Here is a 21,083-nt window from a genome sequence, read left to right on the forward strand (position 1 = left end):
CTTATGGATTTTTTGTAGATGCCATTTACACTTGGCATTCTAAGGTACATATAGCTCCTCTCAACATCTGCTATTCTCCCTTCTGGGAGTGCAATTAATTTTGTGTGGATTACCTTTTCTCTCTTTTTCACCCTCTGGCTGCATTTCTCCAGTGTGAATGACATTATAATGTCCCTTCTGTAGATCCCGGTGGCGTAAATCAGTGAAGGCTGGTTCACACAGCAAGATTTAAAAATTGTCAGCCAATTTGCAAAGCCTGAGAGACACCACATGTAATGTTAAACAAATTGTAGCTAAAAGAGGTTGGCTGGTACAGTGTGTGGTGTCCAGTCAAACAGCAAGCACAACGCACCACACGGGACCAGATTTCACTCAGGATGTCAGACAGGAAATCTTGCGAAACCTCTCCAGATCAATCATAAGTTCAGAATAAATAAATATGGACAACGAGGAAAACCACTGCCAATAGTTTGTGAACTAATTTTAACGGCGAAAAAAAAACATAACAAAAGGAACAGGCAAGTGGGGACAGCGCAAACGGGGGTTCCCTAGGTTCTGCCAAGTGGACGACTCTTAACACACCACATACGGCAGGAATATCAGGAATCGGGCTAATTATCCTGTCATGTAAACCAGCCTTGAGTCAATGTCTTGCTCACTGTTGGCATACAACTTGATATCATCCATTTAGAGGAGATGACTGAGAGTGGCCCTGAGTTGGTATCCATCGCCAGTCTTGTTGATTATTGGGCTGAGCGGCTAAGCCTCTGCAGAAAACAAGGGGAACAAAACATCTCCTTAGCATATGCCACATTCGATCGAGATTTGCGGAAATGGCTCAAAGTTGGCCTCAGTGGTTGTTTTCCACAGCGTCAATAAGTTTTCAACAATGGTTCTCAGATTGCTGTTGACCTTGTGCAGCTTTGGGCATTCCAAGATCCACATGTGTGGCATTGATTTGTAAGCTTTCTTGCCCCACATAATCCTTTTTTTCATTTTGCTGTAGCATCAATGTGTTGTGCCTCCTGAATCCCTTGTTGTGAAAGGAGCTGCCATTTATGGATGTTGGAACACTGAGCTGCTAAATGCTCTGGTGCTAGATTAGACTATGGCTATAGAAGCAACCATGTTTACAACTGTTTTATTCATGTACCCTTGCTGCCTAGACTTACTGGAGTTGTAACATTTAGTGCCTTTAGGGAGGCTAAACCTCCCCTGTATGTCTTGTAAAATAATTGGTCAAGTATGCATTGTTAATCTACATAAATGTGGTCATTAAACTGTATGAGATGTACACTAAAAGGCGCTTAATTTCATGAGTATGTTGCGCATTATTCAGCTGTTCAGTCGCTGCTCTGGAGCAGCAGGACACTGCCTGTCAGTCTGTATGCAAAATTCCCATTGAGGTTTGACCCTCAGTGCATTGAAGCGACCAACGAGAAAGTAGGGCTCTGATTGGTTAACACACAAAATTGTGTCATTTCCAGGGAGGTTAAACTTCTTAGGTGTTCTATGGAGCAGGGGCGGTTCATGATGATGGCTGCTCGATGCTGATTGCAAGAACACTAAAATATTTTTGACTGACAGTGCCCAGTCAGAGGGGAGGTTTTCTTCATGAGACTGAGAGGAAAAGGTGATCATTCAGTCATCTTGAGCCGAACTCTTGACGTGGTTTCTGGAGTTTATTATTTCAGAGGGTTAACAACAGCTATTTTCAACCTGTTGTACACACAACATTGTAACAAAATTCCAGCGTTATTGCACCTTCCATCTTGTAAAAAAAAATGTTGTTTGTTTCTTTACCATTGTAGGGAAGCAACTAGCCCAGCCATGATGGAAGCAAACAGTGTTGCTGGTAACATTGTGCACACACATTTAGGGAAGACATTTGATAATCTTATTTAGAAATAAAGAGAAGGGCAGGCCAACACCAAATATTAGTTTAGTTCAAATGAAGGGTAAAGGAAACAGGTCATTTCAACTCTTTTGGTACAATAAGGTTAACTAGCTCACAGGGAGTGCTGTTACAAATAAAATGTATTGTCGGCCATGTCTTTTGATGAAACCATCTCAGGGATGCGTTGTTTGGTCAAAGATTTCAGAATAAGTTTTGAAAGAGGATACAAAAAATAAGAGCAGAGCAATCATGGCTTCTTCACTCAATGGCCTTTAGGCCAAGGTTTAAGAAATTTCCCCCAGTGCTACATTTGTGCATTGTTATGCACACAGGCTGAACCTAGTGTTGTCTCAGGGTGTAAATGCTTACCCCAGTCCAGAGTATTTTTTGCAATTCTCACAGGGTTTCATACTTTTTTTCAACTTCTACAAAGATAATTTAATTTCTTGAGTCTGTAGGGTGTTCAAAACTGCCCAAAAATGCTCCTACTAGATGGAATTTTACATCTCACATTGTGAGCACTGTGGCAAATAATTATGATGCCCTGCTACAGGTTTTTTTAAAAGCTTGTATCTGAAAAAACATGGATGATGAGGCAATAGATTGTGCCAAAGGGTACATAATGAAGATGGAGGACTTTGAGTTTGTTTTCCTTTTGTACATACAACCAAATCTTCAGTGAAACTGATGTTCTTTTTGATATTCTCCTGCAGAGGGCTATGGATGTGGGGTTTTACAAGACTGTAATTGAATCTCTCCCGGCCTTTGTCAAGGAGAAAAGGTCAGAAGAGGCTTTGCAAGTTGTTTATTCTGTAGCGGCAAATCTCACAACAGACCCTTGAGATGAGCCCATGAGAAAGTGCCACCAGTTACAAATGCATGACCCTCAGGATAACTAGAGAAAGCTGTACAAGGTGTTTTTCAAACTAAGCAAGTCTGCAGTTTCTGGAACTGGTCAATCCAGGGAAGTTTGATGAAATGAAACAAGTGTTTCCAGAGCAGACATTCCAAAGTGTCCTGAAAACATATGGTAATTTATTTGATTCAGGGAGACTAAAATCTGAACTTCAAGTTCTATAATCAAATTTGTGACTTGCAAGGTAACAGAGGAAAACTGAGATTTTTTGGTATTTTTTTAAAGAGATGGTGCAATTTCACAGCTGTACAAGCTGATGTGTTTGGTTACAACCATAGGAGCGACATCAGCTGGTGTAGAACACAGCTTCTCTTGCTTGAAAAGAGTCAAGTCATACACCTGCAATTTCAGAAACCAGCCACTAAATATATTATATATATATATATATATATATATATATATATATATATATATATATATATATATATATATATATATATATATATATATATATATACGGGCTCATGTTGACACATGTCTTCCTTGGATTTAAAGAACTTTATTTCCTTTTTCTTTCATGTCTTAATTTTAATTGGTACACCATTTGTGCAAATACACTTTCTGACTTTCAACAGGCCCGTTCATTTTAATTACTACTGTTAAACAGCATAAATATATCAGTTTCAACTTTCACTGTATATTGGGGTTTAGTTATCTTATTCTCAGTGGCTTCTAGTCCAGTTCCCTGTGAAGTCTTATTATACTGCATAGCTTTATCATTCTATGTGGAATTAAATCAGTTGTAAAAATAAATAATGCATGTAGTTTCTGCTAAATGTCATCTGTGGTTTAAGTGAAAGGTAGTTTATGTTAATCACACTGCAGTCATCTAAATGAAACATTTAGAGAGCCACATGGCAAATGTCCTATACTTTAAAACATGTCATAAGAGTGTTAATACATTTGCAACGTATTACACATCACACATCACCAAAATTACAATTAATACAACATGTGCCACAACCCGTGATCCAAATACTACTTTGTTCCACATCAATCTGTTCAACGGAGTCTTTCAGTCTACAACTACTAATCAAAGCATCATTGTTTCTTTTTCTCTTTAATACATTTTTTGTCTTTCTCCTATTCCACCCATCACCACCTACACACACATACCACATGTGTGTGGACCTATACGTCCACACACATTCCCCAGGATAAAGAGGAGTCTAATAAACAATTTATTGATTTGTCTCAGGAATGGCAGTGTGGTGGTGAAAGTGCCACAAAGGCGCGGCTTTATTAGACCTACTTGTCCACACAATCATCAGAGAAGAATGTACAAGAGATGTGCAGCCTTACACACTGACATGCATGCACTGCTGCTCCTCAACTCAAGTATGTTATTTTATTTGAATGACTAAAAGAATGCCGACATCCATTGTAACATCCAGTCGTTTGTCGCTCGATGGTCCCATTCAGCTGGTACAGTCAAGCCTCACGTTATGCCAAGTTTTATAAAGATTCTTGTTGCTTTGTTGAGAAAGTATTTTGTTCCCTGGACTTACGTTCGTGTTCATTTCTCTCTCAAGGGGAATCAGTAAAAGATTTTGTTGGAGACCTCTTGACATCACCTCTGACCTCGACCATCACAAGAATCTACGATTGCGCTGAGCCACGTTACACCTCTGATCTCACTGCTTGCCCGCTCTCCCTCCACATCCACTAAGAAGCCTTCACAGACACCGTTTCAGGGCTCAAACCTTTCTCCAGAGTTTATGTAAACTCTAGACTATGTAAGTCCTTACCGACATTTGGAATCAACCTCTCCACCTCCCTGAGCTGTCATTAATACAGTTACTTTTTCCTCAGAACCAGACCAGTCCAGTCTCCTAGATTCCTGTGAACCATACAATCATTGTGTTTCACTTTGTGAATAAAATCACCAGAAGACTTTAAGTTTGTGTTCTTGTGTGAAAATCATGCGTGTGGCTCAGGAAACTTTCACCGAACATGACATCTTCAGTTTCTGCTGATGTTTACTCTCGGAACCAAAACTAGAAGCTTAAAAGGTGAAACTGTAATTATGCAATTACTCTTTCCCACAATTGCTAAAGAGGTCTAAAAGTTTTATCCAAAAATTCTGAAAATATGCAATATTTGCATGCTTGAGTCTCTGCTTTAAAATATTCCAGTGAATGCATTCAAGCATGTAATGGTGCGCTCAACAGCTGTTCTGAACACGTATACACTGAAAAACTATAACATTAAATGGTTTTACTATTATTAGTGAGCCCAGAGAGGAGCAGAGAAGCACATTACCTGAGGTTTGTATGTGAAACTCAGCCCAACTCTTTCATAACTTATACTTAAGAGGGAGAATAATAATCTTTTCTCTTGTTGTTATCACTAACCTTTTCCTATAATATTTTACCCCGAAGACTGGAATATTTAAACAGTACAGCCAAAAATGTAGTTGTCTCAAAAGGCCTAAACACTGCAAATGTTTGCCACAAAATGGCAAACATTTGACATGAAAATATTCAAGTACATGATAAGGTGTTAAATTACTTAAAAAAGATGGGGACCCACACAAGCAGCCAGCCTACTTCACCAGCTCCCACTGAATCATGAGTTTTCTCCTTTTAAAAGTATTTTTAGATGTGCTGTCTGTTTCTGTTCCAGTTATTTTTTGACTGCTTAGTGGACAACTTTGTTTTTATTAGATTTTTTATGACACATTCATTCAGAGACAGTGTGAGTGGCCAGGCTCCCATTATTTACACCAGAGATCTGCTGTTAACTCTCAGCAGCTCCACTTTGCTGCCTCCCACTGAGCAATCAGATATTCCCCGAGCCGGCATCAGACGTCACAACCAGAAGGGAAGGTACAGACACAAATGATGGGAAAATTGAAATCCCTTCTCAAAAAAGTTGATGAACTGGTTGCCCCTACCCGGCACCAATGGGCTTATCAAGACAACAGTTTGGCTATGATAACTGAGAGATGGCTAACCGCGTTAAGTCCAGACACACACGTAAAGACGATTTTAATTTATTCCTTTCCAACAGAACCAATGGCAGCGGTATCAAAGAGATGTTTTTCAGTAAGGTCATTGAGAAAGAAGTTGTTCCCATGATGCCATATTTTTTTTATAACGGTGTATGTTCCCCCCACTGGTAATGATGCCACTGTCAGGATCCCTAAGCTGTGGACTAGTTTTAGTTACTTAGACTCACCTGTTGATGATTATCCCCAGCATGTATTTAAGTTCCCTTGGTTTGTTTCCCTGTTGTCGGGTCATCCTGTTACTCCCCGTTTCTCCTGCGTTCCTGTCACTCCTGCGTTGCCATGTGTTCTGCGTTTTGATTAAAGTCTCCCTTTTCACCACGCTTCTGCCTCCGCCTCGCTGCCGCCTAGGTCCTCGTCACCACCAAACATGACAGCCACAACTTGTGATGTCCTCTCCACTGTAACCAGCATAATTAAACCTTTTTAACTGATTTTGCATCTTGATTCTATTAGAAGGCCACTGAGGTGCTGAGCTGATCAACTGTTTGAGTTGATCATAGGATGCATATTTAACATGACCCCTAAACTGGGGAATAAGCACACATCCAAAGGATGTCAGTAGCTATAGGCTGGTAGTACTGATCTAGTACTTGTTGAAGACTTTTGAGATGTTGGTCCTCGACCATATTGGCATCCATATCCCCACCTGGACATGTACTCACACATTTACTCTTTAAGTTCTTAACTGCAGACTTCTCCATTAACTCCCCAGGCTGCCATCTACAAAAGTTACCTTATGCCTCGGCCATACTCAGCCTCATCACAGGTGAGGATGACTCTGAGTACAGACAGTGGACATAAGACTTTGTGGAAAAATATTCTGTCCAAAACATGAAAAACCAAGTCGCTGGTGGTGGATTTCCGCAGATGCAGACCTACCACACTCACACGTGTGAACAGCCAAGGTACTAACATACAGATATTGGACTCTTATAATTACCTGGGAGTTTACTTGAACAATAAACTGGACTAGAGTCATAACACTGATGTTCTTTACAGGAAGTGTCAGAGCAAACTTTACCTGCTGAGAGGACTAAGATCTTTTTGAGTGTGCTACTGAAGACCTTTTTTAATCTGTAATGGCATCAGCCATGTTCTTTGGTGTTGTTTTTTGGACCATCAGCTTAGCTACATTTGAGAGGAAGTGGTTATATAAGCTCATCAGAAAGGCCAGCTCTGTCCTACGGTGCCCACTTGACCGATTGCAGGAGGTGAGAGATAGAAGTACTCTGATACAAATAACATCACTGTTGGGCATCGTCTCCCACCCATGAAGCTGGTGCAGAGCTGACAGACCGCTGCATCCTAGGTGCACACGGAGGATTATCGCAGATCCTTCCTCTCAACAGCTATTATACTTTATAATCATCACTGGTCCCTCCCTCCTGTTAGTTAGAGTTTTTACATTTCTTGCAAATAATCTGTTGTATTTTATGCAGATGGACATGTTGTAAATTTTTTAAATGATCCCATTTAGTTGTACATTTCTCTATTCTGCATGTATTTCAATATTGTTTCAGTATTGTTTCTTATGCGGTTGATTTGCTCTTACTGTACAGCATTTTATTCTTACTTTCTGTTTTTATTTGTTTACCTTTGTGTGACTCTGCATATTTGACTTTTGTGTCACTTTGCTGCTGGTACATCTAAAATTCCCCACTAAGGGACAGTAAAGGATATTTCTATTCTATTTGTATTCTATTTAACCTTCCCTCTGTGTTTCTGAATATCATCCACCTAACACTGTCTCCTGTAGAACTCTTTGTCCTATCTCTACAGTCTCTATCTTTTCATTATACATATTCCCCTTTTTATACCTGCTCTTCCCCTCATTCCAATCATGTCTTTGACCCCTGCTGTGTTAGCCATCTTTATAATTTTAAAGTTAAATCGCTCTGCGTTTCCTTGCAAAAAATCTTGGATCTGGCATGGAGACGCAATCAAGGGCTCTCACAAAACATTGAAAGTTAAGAGATCTTTAAAAAAGTTGACTCTTGTGTGGCTTTACTTCTTTCTGTCTGTGTCTCAACACTGTGATCACTGGTTCATTATTTTTGTTGAGAAAAATTCTATTGAATTTTATCTTTTGTTTTCACTTTTAGACATGATGTCACAATTTCTGTATTTATAATATTATTTTCATTTTTTCTGACAACTAAAAAGCAGTATTTGGGAAATACCAATATATCTTTTTGGGTCATCATACAAATAATAGCGTCAAGTTTCCACACATCTTTTATTCTCAGAGGCCAGTGTTGTTACAATAATTGCCTGAAATTCAAAAGCAGTTTTATTAATAGTAAGCAGTTATAGCAAATAAGCTCATTGACCTTTTACGTGTGTTTGTAGAGTTGGACAGTGATAAAATAATATGGGGTTATTATATATTTATTTATACTTTTAAGTACACCATCATCCTTGGAATCTTATGAATACCCTCAAAATGTGTCTTTCTGAACAACTTCTGAATGTTGAAACTTACGCATAAAGGCTTAAGACAGGGTCAGTAACCTTCACAATTTAAAGAGTCATTGAAGACCCCGTAACACAAAACAAAATGTATCCAGTCCTAAAAAATATATACAACCCAATGGAAAAGGACAGCTGGTAGAGTTGTAAGGATAACTTCTATGTAAAATGTGCTTTAAAACTGGTTAAATTAAATAACTATCTTATTAATACTGTTGGTTTTTGACAAAAGAAAAACATGAATATTAAAGCAGCATTGTATAAGTTTTGACCCAAACACTTGCTTAATTTGAGATATATTAATTCTGCCGCTTTATGAGAGTGTGAGCTCCCTTTAACATGACATCTAACCTTACATGCTTCTACTTTTCTCATCTTGAAGTCAAAGTTTGTCATGGCCATGGTTATTATTACTAAATACAATGTAATTCACAAACCTACATGTCAGCTCTTATACTCTGTTAAAGTTCCTGAAGTCTTTCATATTCAGATGATTGAGTCGTCTGCTCTTTCTCTCCCATGACTCCTGGTGCTCCCTTCCCTCCTTCTCCCCCTGGCTCTGCCTCATCCTCACCCTCTCCCTGTTTTAATGGTACACTTTGAGGATAATCAAGAAGGGTGAATGTAGCCTTGTCTTTACAAATATCTCTATGACTTCTGAATCTGCTGGTTCAAAGGGGTCTGCTATCAGATTCCGAAATACGTAAGGAGACTGTTTAATTTTGCGACAGTGTAGTGTTGCCGTGGCATCCAGGGGGCTAAACTAGGAAATGTCAGGTCTGGCGCTTCTAGTGGCTAAAAGTTACACGGTGCTGCTTTAACTTAATATAAGGAGAAAATAAGATTTTTTTTAAAGTAAAGTTTAATAGGCATGTTGTTAGCAACCAAATGTCAAAAAACAGTAACAATTTCTAGTTACCTTTGAGGTGTAGCCTGTTGGCTCTGATTGTTTTATTATTTTTTATTTTGTAAAAACTTAAAACACATTAAAGAGAAAAACAATTTGCTTTAAGGTTTTTCATGGGCGTAACAGGGTTGAATCCAACAGAAATAAAATTGTAAGGTTATCTCCAACTTTTACTTACATTTTTATGGCCAATACAGTTCACTAAAGTTAATTTTGGTTAGTATGTTTTAGTATGAAAATGGCGGGAGGTTTTAGTTTTGAGGAATTTTATTGAGATGAAGAAAATTCAGATTTTTTCAGTAACTGACTTACAAATCACCAATCAGAGTTGATCCGGGCAAATTGGCAAATTTTGATCTCCGGCCAACTGATAGGTAGATCATCAATTTCTTATCATCATTATAAAAAAAAAACAACAACAACACCTTGTTAACCAAGGTCTAGCAACTGGATATACAATTTTATTAGTGGTTAAAATATTCAGGTATTAGAACATATGAAAACCATATTATTGCTCTCACTGTAAGTTATACAATTATCCAAGTAGGAGTGATTTTTTTTTCCTAACAGAAACTGAGACAAAAATCTATTGCTTAAATTTACCATATCCATAACAAAATTCAAAGCAAAGTTTCCCTCCTTGAATCTCATCCAAGGGTCCTTCATAGGACTTGCTCAAAACATTAATAATCATATGAAAATATGAAACATATCAAACTAATTTCCACAGCCCTCATATAAGATGGCTGATGTCAAAGGTTATTGCAAAGCACTTAGAAAAAGACTGAACAAGTGTCACATAGCTTAGCATTTCAATTTTGAGTATTAAAATCAATCAGATACAAAAACACATCTGATTATGTGAGATTAAAGTTGAAAAGTTTGAACACAGTCCACAGAAAACAATTTAGAGAACAAAAGTAAAACACACATCTTCACGAATACCTCTTAACTATCTTAATTTGTGGTAAATTGGTCATGATTTGGGCTAATTTTGTAGCCACTGGCTTTAAACACCTCACTATCATTGGGTTGACAATAAACTCCTCTGTGTACTAACATATTCTATAATCCCTTTAATTAAAACTTGTCAAGAACTGAGTAATCAGTGGGACAATTGTCTGAAATGGAGTATATAATCTATTAAAATTTGTATGAAACCTGTGGTGAAGACAGAATGATAAACCACTAAAATGAAACCAGAATAAAATTAAGCAACAATGTAAACAATAAATCAAATTCCTCCACAAGCAAAAAGAGTGATTATCATGGTTTACATCGTTGTGGATGTGGGTATGTTTGTGCAGGCCTGTTTTTAGTTTAACTATATGTTGTTTTTTGTTGTTGTTGTTTTATTTAAGAAAGGTGAATCCAGGTCAGTGTATTCATTTATTTGTGCTTTGGTCTGTGCGTATACTTGTGAGCAGCTGTGCATGCTCCTGTAATGTACTGTATGCATTCTAGCTGTGTGACAGAGCATATTATGATGAACAGCTCTGCCAAATGACTGATTGCATCTTGCCCCTGCCATAAATCACACAGCCTCTGCCCCCTTTAGCCACCTCCAAATGTACACAAATGCAGACACACTGATGCACAGGCAGAAACGTGCAAAAAAGCACTGAAACATCCTACTTGGGTCAAGCTCCAAAATCAGCCTTTGGTCGAAGAGAGTTGTTACTGTCTCTATATCCGTTTGCTTCATGGTGCTTATAAGGTTGCTTTTATATCCTAAAGAAAATTATGTGAATGATTATATGAGCACTCACCAATATGTTTTCCTTTCATGTGATAGTAGAAGGAGACACAGTACGGGACTCGACCAGAGCCCTTGGGACCCCTGACTGACGACACATTAAAAAGTGGAGAGAGGAGACGAGCCTTGTCGCCTTGAGCACGAGGTCGGGATGCTTCGATGTACATGTAGTACCCTGCAATCAACCAGGAAACAAAAAATAATTAAAGCTAAGATTTGATTAAGAGCCATCAAGGAGTCATTAAAAGTCAAGACAATGAATCAATGTTTAATTAATAATATCAGAGGCAAAGGATAAAGAAGCCCTTACACTAGTCTTACAATTTCATTAACATACAGCATTTGGATGACATTTTGAAGGGGTTTTAAATAACAGGGTCAGCTTTAATTGGTAAGTTTACTTCACTGAAAAAGAAAATTTATTTAACCAAAGGTTTTCTTGAGTTCCCCAGGTTTCCCTGTGGTTCTGTTGCTTTTGAACTGCTTGTTCTGTGTTTTTGCTGCCAGTGTACATTATCTTGTGATATAGCTATCTCACCTGCCGCTGTAGACCAAAAGACCATTAGGCTAGCTATTTCAAAGGTCTCCTAACTCGTGTCACGGTGGTGGTGCTGGGGTAGTGACCCACGTACAGAAGCCTGATTTCTTGACATGGCTGTACTGGGGTCAACTCACGGCTTGTGGACCTTTGACGCAAGTGTTTCCCCTCTCAATCCTGATTCCTATCAGTCAACCTTCAACAAAAGGCCACTAGCGTCATGAAAATAAAATTTTAATTTACTCTATCTCAGAAAATGCTAAGTTAATTGCACCTGTTACCATAAAGGATCTGTGGGCATTGGTTTTCCACTTTAGAGGTTTCTTTGTGCGTAAAATCCCACCTCAAAACAATTATTCAAACAGCGGCCCCCACATACATAAACAAGACAAAAACAAAAAGATGAGATCTAAACCAGGTAAAATAGCTCATAACTGTGAGGCAATGACAGCTATTGGCACAGAACTTTATGTCACTATGATTGTGTGCCTTCTGTTGCATTATGACCAATGTGTTGCTTGTGCCAAACCTGTACATAATTTACACAGGTATAAATATGAATAGACTGTATACAATTGTTGCAGAGAAATAGCTGTTCAATAACAAGGATTTAGTTTTAGTTACAGGTGAAATTAGAGATTTCTAACTTCTTAACTGGGAAAAAAGTGTAATTGTTTGTTAGCCCTTTAATGTTTTTTGTAATTTAGATAATTAAATCTGTCTTCATTGCTGAGCTTAAAGATCTTGTCTGTGGATACGGTTGTGGATTAATGGTTGGGGTGGGTTTTTTTTGTTTGTTTTTTATTTGTAAACTCCATAGTTACTAAACATTCCCATCACCAAGAAACACAGATCTTTCTTTGCTTATGCAAAGAAAGAATAACCCTAAAAGCATCCCCGGAACACTAAACTCCCACAGCATCCATCAAAAAGGTTCATGAGGAAAACATTGGTAAGTTTTCCCTCGACCTAATACAATTTAGTTCAATTAAATTTTATTTACATACCACCAATTCACAATACGTGTCCTCTCAAGGCGCAGAAACATTGGTCAAAAAGGTTTTTATCTAAGGAAACCTAGCGGATTGCGTCAGGTCATTGACTTACATCGTTCACTCCTCCTGAAGGAGCATGTAGCCACAGTGGACAGTCGTCTGTATTGTCGTTGAAAACAAAAACAAATGTAGACAGGAAAATAGGGTTTCTCAGAAATTCCGCGAAGGCAATATCTCAGTTATTGCTCGACTGCCAGGATGAGGGACATGTTGTTTCCCCTGAATCTGAAATTCAATGATCACAGGATTTAACTTTTCCAGAAGGCCTGAGAAGTGTGCTCTTTTATTTGTTAGAATATCCCCTCCAGTGTCTTTTCTAAGAAGTTAGGACCACCACCCCACTCTGCCACTCCACATTTGTGTCCCAGCTCTCCATGCGACACCATGGAAGTGTGCCAACCATGGCACCCCACAGTGTCCAGTGTCTTCAGCATCTCAGGACGAATCTCATCCACTCTTTGAGTAACAAACCTAAGCTACATCTGCCACAGTAATGGGCTTGCCCTTCCTCAAGAGTTTAGGCTCTGACTCCCCCCATGAAAGACATGGTGACCAGATTGAGAAAATCCAAGAATTGCTGTTTCCACCCCTCAAGGCCAACTGAAAGTCTTTTTCCAAAGCCACATGACATTTTTTCCACCTTCAGGTTGTTGCTGCTGTAACTGCTGGGTCTCTGCATTTGGGTCTCTGCATGATACACATGACCCTGCCTTTAAAATGATTTCCTTACCCTCCTTTGTTCCACTACGGTCGGTCTCTGGGCCGGTATTGGCAGATCGTTTGGGATTGTGCGTAAGATTATTCTGTCTTGTCCAATCAAAAACATCACTTCGGTCTTGTGAGAAACCACAGATCCGCTCATCTTCGAACCCACACACTTGGTCTAAGATGAATAAACAGAGAGAAAAAAGGGAAATTAAGAAGAAAAATAAAATTTTATTCATATTATGTAGTTGACATTACAAGCTGAGGGTTATGAAAGCTCTTTGGTCAACTTTCACAGTGTATGCCATGATAAATATATAAAATTATCTTTTCAAAATGCACTTCAGAGCAGACAAACTAGCAATTACTGACAAAATGACAGACACAGTGTCGAAGGGTACATATATTGTAAAATGTAATAGACATCTCGTTTACCCTTGTTCTAATGTATGACTCCAAAATGGATAGAATTTTCCAGGTAAATATAAATCAAGATAAAACAAAAACATATTTTAACACAAAGCAATCATTTATTATTTATTTATTTATTCAACCAACTAATCAAATCAGAACAATAATTACAACTCACTGGCTGATGTTCACAGTTTGACTTTTAATAAAAGTGTGGGAAAAGCAGACCCCAGTTTATATACACAGACCTGTATCAATATAGAAAAATGTTTCCAAATTGACAGAACTTTATTTTTGATAACAGCATGTGCATTTCGGAAGTTTTTGATTGCGTAAGAAGCACAAGTAAAAAAAAAAAAAAAAAAAAAAAAAAAAAGACCTTTAGAATATGTTAACACAATGGTTATACTTTTGAAATGTGAAATATAATTGTAATCATAGATGTGGGCAGATGCTGTTAACGGAGTTACTTTCCCGGGATATTCTTCTGGGACCTTTGGTATCACTTTCTTGTCTTCAGATTTATTTGTTTCTTTTTGAGTTAGAGTGCACATCAGAAACAGCATGTTTTATCATTCCTAATGCTGATGTATCTTGTTAAGCAAGATAAAGCAGCTTTCCTCCATGGTGTTGTCACCTTCATTAGCCCATCTGGTGGGCTTTGCCATTATCAAAGGCTCACGAGACAAGAGAGAATAACAACAGCCATCTAAAACCATCCAAGCTGACAGCCTCAGCGAGAGCATCCCAGAGACACACACACCCACGCATACAGTCTGATAAAGATGCTCATGGCTCGCGCTCCCCGTGAGGATGGCTCGCATGCTCTCTTTTGTTTCAGGGAGCTAATCTATTACTATTCACACCCTTCTCCACTTCATGAACCGCTTTCAATTTACACCGTTGTTCCTGCAGTCTGTTCCAATCTGCTGTTGTTTTAATTGCTTCACCCTGGCAGAGCCAACTGCCACTCCTGCCAGGAAAATGCAAACGCGTCTCTTAATGAACAAAACACAGAAGACACGACTGACTCAGAACGACGAGGATGGTAAGAGAGAGGATGTGATGCAGGGAGACAGCGCAGTGTGTTTAATAAAACCAATAGATGCAGGAGAAAAGGAAGATAAATTGTACAGTTTGATGTAGAACTTTTTAATGGTATTAGTCCATAGCCTGACATCATTTGCACAAGTTTTTTCTTTGTGGTCTCCCTTTCATGCATAACAAATCTTGTGAATCTGATTTCATAACTTAGTTACTTTTTCACATTATTAACCACCTTTTGTCTGCAACATAAAGATTTACTTGTAAAACAGAGTCTGTTACCCTGGAGTAAAAGAGCTGGTGGTGGACTTGAGAAGGACTAAGGCTCAAGGGATCCATATTATCATCAGAAGGGTCAGCGTGGATGTGATCCAGGAGTACAGGAGTACCTGGGAGTGTACCTTGACTACAAACTGAATTGGACTAAAAATGTTGAAGCATTCTATAAAAAGGACCAATTTCCCGAGGAGTCTTTCTTGAGAAGACTGAGGTCTTTCAACATCTGTAGAATGATAATGAGGATGTTTTATGAGTCTGCGGTGGCTAGTGCAGTCGTGTATGCTCTTGTCTGCTGGGGCAGAAGCTTGATGGTGAGGGACAGACTAACAGACTTAACAGAATCACCCGGAAGTCCAGCCACATTATTAGAGAGGAGCTGGACTCTGACAGTGCTGGCAGAAAGAAGGATACTCTCCAAAACGATAATAATAAAAAAAAAAAAATAGTCTGGACTTTCCCTCGCATCCTGTCCACAATGTGCTCCACAATTACTCAGGAGCTCAAGAATGCCACGCTGCACCAGAGCGACAGAGGGGATCATTCCTACCTATGGCTATTAGACTCTAAAACTCTTTACGATAAATGACAATCTAAATTTATGTGTAATACTAGGGTACATATATGATTATTTTATCATCTGTCTATTTATAATAGACCTGTGTTTATTTGCTGCTGTATTTATTACTACTCTTTTTGTCCTATGTCGAGCTCTACACTGTAGCTATAAGGAATGTCCATGTGAGTATTAATTAAGTAATTCTACTCTATTTATCTATCATAGAGATTTATTACAGTGATGTAACTCAAGCATTTATTTCTTGTCATTTTTAAAATTATAACTTACACTTACAGCTTGCCCAGGTTCAGTTTTTTAGAAAATTACAATATGACTTAAAATCATTTAAAATTTGTTTTTGATACACAAATGTGGGGCTGCAGAAAGGTACACCCTTGTATGTTTGAATCCCATAAAAATATCATTAAATCACTGCAACAATTCATAGCATACTGGCTCTGCTAACATGTTCAGGAAGCTTTTTAAGCTGTTTAATAGCACCTTTCAGCTAAATTGTTGTCACTGGTATCTTTCATCTCCCTCTTGAAAATACTCCAAAGATCCTCTGTGGGATTTAGAACGTAAGAGTTTCCTGTGGGCAGATATTAAGTTGTACTGGAAAATGAAATCAGTATCTCTATAAAGTCTGTCAGCAGTTAAAAGCATGTAGTGCTCTAAAATCTCCTAGTAGAAAAAACAAACTAACTTTGGTCTTGATTAAAACACAGTTGACCCACAACATCAGGTGGCCTGTCTCCCAAAAGGTCACATACTCTGAAACCTTCACTCTGGACTTCAAGCTAGGTGGATTCTGAGCCTCTCCATTTTTTCACTCTCCAGTTTTTCAAAATAATGCAACAAAAAGGCAAAATGGACCATTGAGCAAAAATCAATTCCTGTTTCTCCTCAGGACAGGTAAAATGTTCTTATTTGGTCTCTGCTTCAGAAGTGACTTAACACAGATAATGTATCAGTACATGTCCTGAATACGTCACTGTGTGGTGCCTCTTGAGGCTCTGACTCCTGCCACAGTCTACACTCGAATTTCCCCGAACTCTTGAATGAGCTTTGCTTCCCATCCTCTTGAGGCTGTTGTTATCCTTGTTCCTTGTGCACATTTTCCTATAACACTTTTATCTTATGTTGCACTTCCCATTAATGTGCGTTGATTCGGCATTTTGTACACAGCCAGTTTCTTAACAATGACCCTCTGTGGTTTACCTGACCAGTGGAGGGTGCCAACAAACTCCCTGCTGGAAATCTCTCAACTCATTATATGGGGATAATATGGTCAAAAGATAACATTTTCATATTAATAAGCATTTTATCTGATATTTTGTAAATTTAAAAATTTCCAATAAAAAACAATTATTTTTTATTTGCAAAATGCTGAAAGCCATCATCATCCAAATGAACAGAAATAAACAATAAAAATATATATCTATGTAACAAAACTAATTCAATACTAATTCAAATTTAAATAAATGTTAAATAGGACTTACATTTATGTTAATTTTAAAAGATACATGAATTAATGTTTCAATGATATTCAAATTTACTCCCATAAGCCTCTAAACATAGATAAAACAGGAGGGGCTCATCATTACATGTCCTGACTATAGGTGTGTGGAAATAGTTGCCCTTTAACATGGTGGTCCATGGCTTTTTGACTATATCAGCGGTGAATCAACTTTGAACCCACACAATTAGAAATGCAACTCTGACGGACAATACATAAGAGCAGGTTAAAAAAGTAAAATGATGAAAAAGTGAGAATGGTTGTTTGGTCTTACCTGAAGATCGTGGATAGGTGTAGGCTGTAAGAAAATTGCAAATGCATCATTATGTAGATAAGTACATTATGTGATTTGTTTCTTTATCTGGGTCTTTGTGAATGTATTCATAACTATTTTTTTCTCACACAAAAATTAAGGATATCAAAACAGACTTACGTTCTGAGTACAGAATCATTCGGCTGACATAGTCCCCGGTGCTGTAGGTGGTGATGGGAGCCAGTCGCACCTCATAGGACAGAGGGATTCTCAGGTCTGTTATTGTGTGGGACATTAGCACACCCTTCTCTGGCTCCTTTCCTCTCAGGTCTATTTGCTTTGAGACCAGGTTCTGCTTGTTCTGTACAGGTGAAATTAAAAAAAACATTTTGCAAATATTAGCAGAGCGATGCCACAGGGGCTTGATAAATCTAGCTCTTCTTCTATTTGACCTTCCCGGGCATTCATATACAGTATTCACCCTAGGCAATATTCATTCCTCATGCCTAAACTAATAGTGGGTATAGGTAATGTTCACTCAAAATTATTGATTATAGTTTATGTATTTTCTTAGATCACCAAAACCCGATTATCTTTTGACTGATACTTGTTTGTATTGTCACTATTTGGAAACACTTTTATCAGACTCTTGATTATCCGCCAGTGCAGTTAGTAATGCTGAGCAAAAAGGCAAACAAAATTTGAGTTAGGCTCTGCAATCAAATTGTTTGAATTTTGTAAGACTGTTCTGATTTTCCCGTATGGTCAACTTTTAGTGATTGAGCATGAGAACAAAGTTACCACATCTGGGCATTTTTCCAGATAACATACCTCTGGGCTTAGATAGTCTTGAGTTCCATTAAATTTTCAGTCTCATTTTTTATCCAAAAACAAATCTGTCCTGCTTCGCTCATTAAAAGCTTTGGAGGCCACCCCACGCAACATTACTTCAGAGCCCTCTCTCGGCAATTTGTGCTCTAAAAAATACATGTAGGTCCTGTTTTAAAGCACTCAGCAAGATAAGGGATTTCCTATAATGATGCCAGGACAAGGACTCAATAGCCATTACCTGAGAAGCAGGAATCAAACGCATATTTCTTCAACTGTCCCTGTTCAGTCTATTTTACTGTTCAGCAAGCATTGAAATGAACAGCCTAATCACATAACCTCCCACATAAACAACCATAAATTAATTAAATGGATCATGAGAATGAAAATGGAAAATGATTATGATGCTAACCAACTCCAGTTGTTACCTCATTTTTTTAAAAGTTTTTATTTCCTTTTCTTTTTTTTTCCTTTTTTTTTTTGCTGTCACCATCACATTTATTAAAGAGCTATGGCTATGTTATTCCACCCACGGAGAGAAGGATCCATTAGCTGTGTATCTGCCTCTGATCCCAGCTACTTAAAGACCTGACAGTGAACTCAATCTAATGCATTAGGTCAGCCACTTCACCATAACAACTTGGTACACCCACAGCATGCCATTATCAGGTAACGCACAAAGAAGAGCTCTCTCTACGTGTGTGTGAGCAGGTACTGTCTGTGATTTTGTGTTAATGGTAAATCTGTAGTGTGCCGACCTCTTAAACGCTTGCCTAATGGAGTCTTGGGTGATTCTTACAATTTATCCCTAGCTCCTTATTTATTTAGATTTTGATGTGATCTACTGAATATTATTTATAATACCTACTGACTTCTTGTTTAAATTAAAATAGATGCATAAAAGTTTATAAAATAGACAATATATATACATTTATTGAATCAGCTGACTGAGAAAGTGTTTAGCTTAGGCACCGAAGGTGAAAGGTCCTGTTTTTTTTTCATATGACAAAACATCAGGAAAATATGAAATGAACCAAATCCAACATTTTGTTATGTTTACATGTAAATACTAATCAAAAAACATCTTTAAAAAAGATTTTGAGCTTGTTAAAAAATAATGCTGTCTTATACAGTATCATCAGCAAACTTTGCTAGAGCAGAGTGAGGCATGGAGGCTCTCTGATTTCTTCTTGAGTATGTCTCAGCAGTGCACGGTCACATCGTTTCATTATGTACATAATGGTGAAGGCAGCATCTTGCTATGAAGATGTTTTCTTCAGATGATCAGAATTTGTAAGAAGATAGATGGAGCTAAATTAGATCAATCAGAAAAGAAAAAGTGTGAGGGGGGGTTCACCTGAAGTCCACTGTCATCTCCACAGTCAGATAATTTAGCTCCAGGTTGTCCTGGGTGCACCAGTGAACCAGCCGATCCATGTCCTGTCTCTATGCAGACTCATCACCATCCTGGATCTGTTCAGTTATCTGTTCAGTTCAGTTGTCATCTGCAAACTTAAAAAGTTTGCAGATGACACAACTGCTGTCGATACAGCATGTTCTGGAGAGGTTCGGTAGTTTGTTATGAATTTCAAGGTCCTTCACACTAAAAGAATGGCAGTTTGTTAAAAAAACTTTTTTTGTTTCTCCCTTAAGTATCTTTAGCTAACCTGATCTTTGCCAGCTTGTTTTTGTTCTGATTATACAGGGCCAGGTCTCCACTGTTGTTTTTTAGTGAGATGCAGCTACCTCACATGTGATGAATTTAGTTGTTGAAACTGCAGATGGCCTTGGTCTGCATGCACATCTCCTTACAGAGGCTGATGAAAGGCGTCACTAGATCAGTTTGTTGGTTTAGGTAAGAGGCTGAACCTTAAAAAACATTTAAAAGACATTGGAAAATTTTTCCTTTTGGTCAGGCAATGAATATGTTGTCTGTATCTGGGTAGCTCATTGAAGAGGTTTGCACTGTGAAAATCCCGCAGAACAATTATCAGCAAGCTCTCTTTCCTCTCTTTCCAGAGAGTATAAGCTCCCACCAGAATAAATGGGGAAAGCACCCTCGAAGAAAAAAAGGGGTAACAGTTAATAAAGAGTGACTCTAGGTAATAATTTTTGTAAAATTAGTTATTTATATGTGCTTCATACAATATATGATTTTATATTTTAATTAAAAAAAATCACATTTGTCTTCATCAACTGTTTTACTTTAAATTAACAATTTACCATTGTTGTCATGTGATTACGTTGGTTAGTACACAGTAGTTGCTTCTGAGAGACAAAACCCTAACCTTACGACATGAAAAACCAGGACACCATAATAATAATAATATTATGAAGAGGTCAGGTACGTACCTGTTCTTTCATCTTAGTTTTCATTGTCATTTAAAAATAAAAGTGTAAATTCTTTGGATTTTATCTGTGTTGTCATTAATGAAAGAAAATAATGTATGTGTATCATCTTTACCAGTGCTTTCAGTGAGGAAAAAAAGTGCTGGTACTTCCCTTTTTTGGACGTGCGGGCGCGGGGTCCAGCCAGAGTAAAATCACAGTTATAGTAATCATAATCAAGAATCAAGGGAGAGCAAGAAGAAGTCATAATAACGACACATTTAAAATCAAAATGTTTAAAGCGTGTTATTAGATATAAGCTATACAAAAATATTTGCTCAAGTGAATGGAATAAAAGGTTGGCAATGGGAATGTTGAAAAAAACTTGCAAAAATAACCTTTTTTTTATACTTTTATAGACAAAAAAGTAGCAAAGTAATATTTCATTTGCAGTTTTCCACTAAAAAAGACAAAAAAATACTAAATGTCTTTGAACAAATGAAAAATATGTAAAAATGATAAATGCAAAACATGAGAACTGATCCCATGTTCAACCTGTTACATCAGCCCTAATTCAAAACACATTTACTGATGATATTGAGGATCGTC

General features: G+C 37.8%; 1 protein-coding gene across 2 annotated transcripts in view; it reads right to left on the bottom strand.

Annotated features, from left to right (window-relative positions):
* LOC105930034 (MAM domain-containing glycosylphosphatidylinositol anchor protein 1) overlaps positions 1 to 21,083 on the bottom strand; it is a gene marked incomplete at its 5' end in the record, with an annotated part of 105,147 nt that overhangs the window by 35,206 nt on the left and 48,858 nt on the right. For both annotated transcript variants that reach the window (XM_012868013.3, XM_012868012.3), the window contains 4 exon segments: positions 10,972 to 11,133; positions 13,282 to 13,434; positions 17,340 to 17,363; positions 17,499 to 17,679. In XM_012868013.3, coding sequence (XP_012723467.2) covers positions 10,972 to 11,133; positions 13,282 to 13,434; positions 17,340 to 17,363; positions 17,499 to 17,679 — 520 coding nt within the window.

Source organism: Fundulus heteroclitus, chromosome 4 (assembly GCF_011125445.2).
Source record: "Fundulus heteroclitus isolate FHET01 chromosome 4, MU-UCD_Fhet_4.1, whole genome shotgun sequence".
Lineage (NCBI taxonomy): Eukaryota > Metazoa > Chordata > Actinopteri > Cyprinodontiformes > Fundulidae > Fundulus > Fundulus heteroclitus.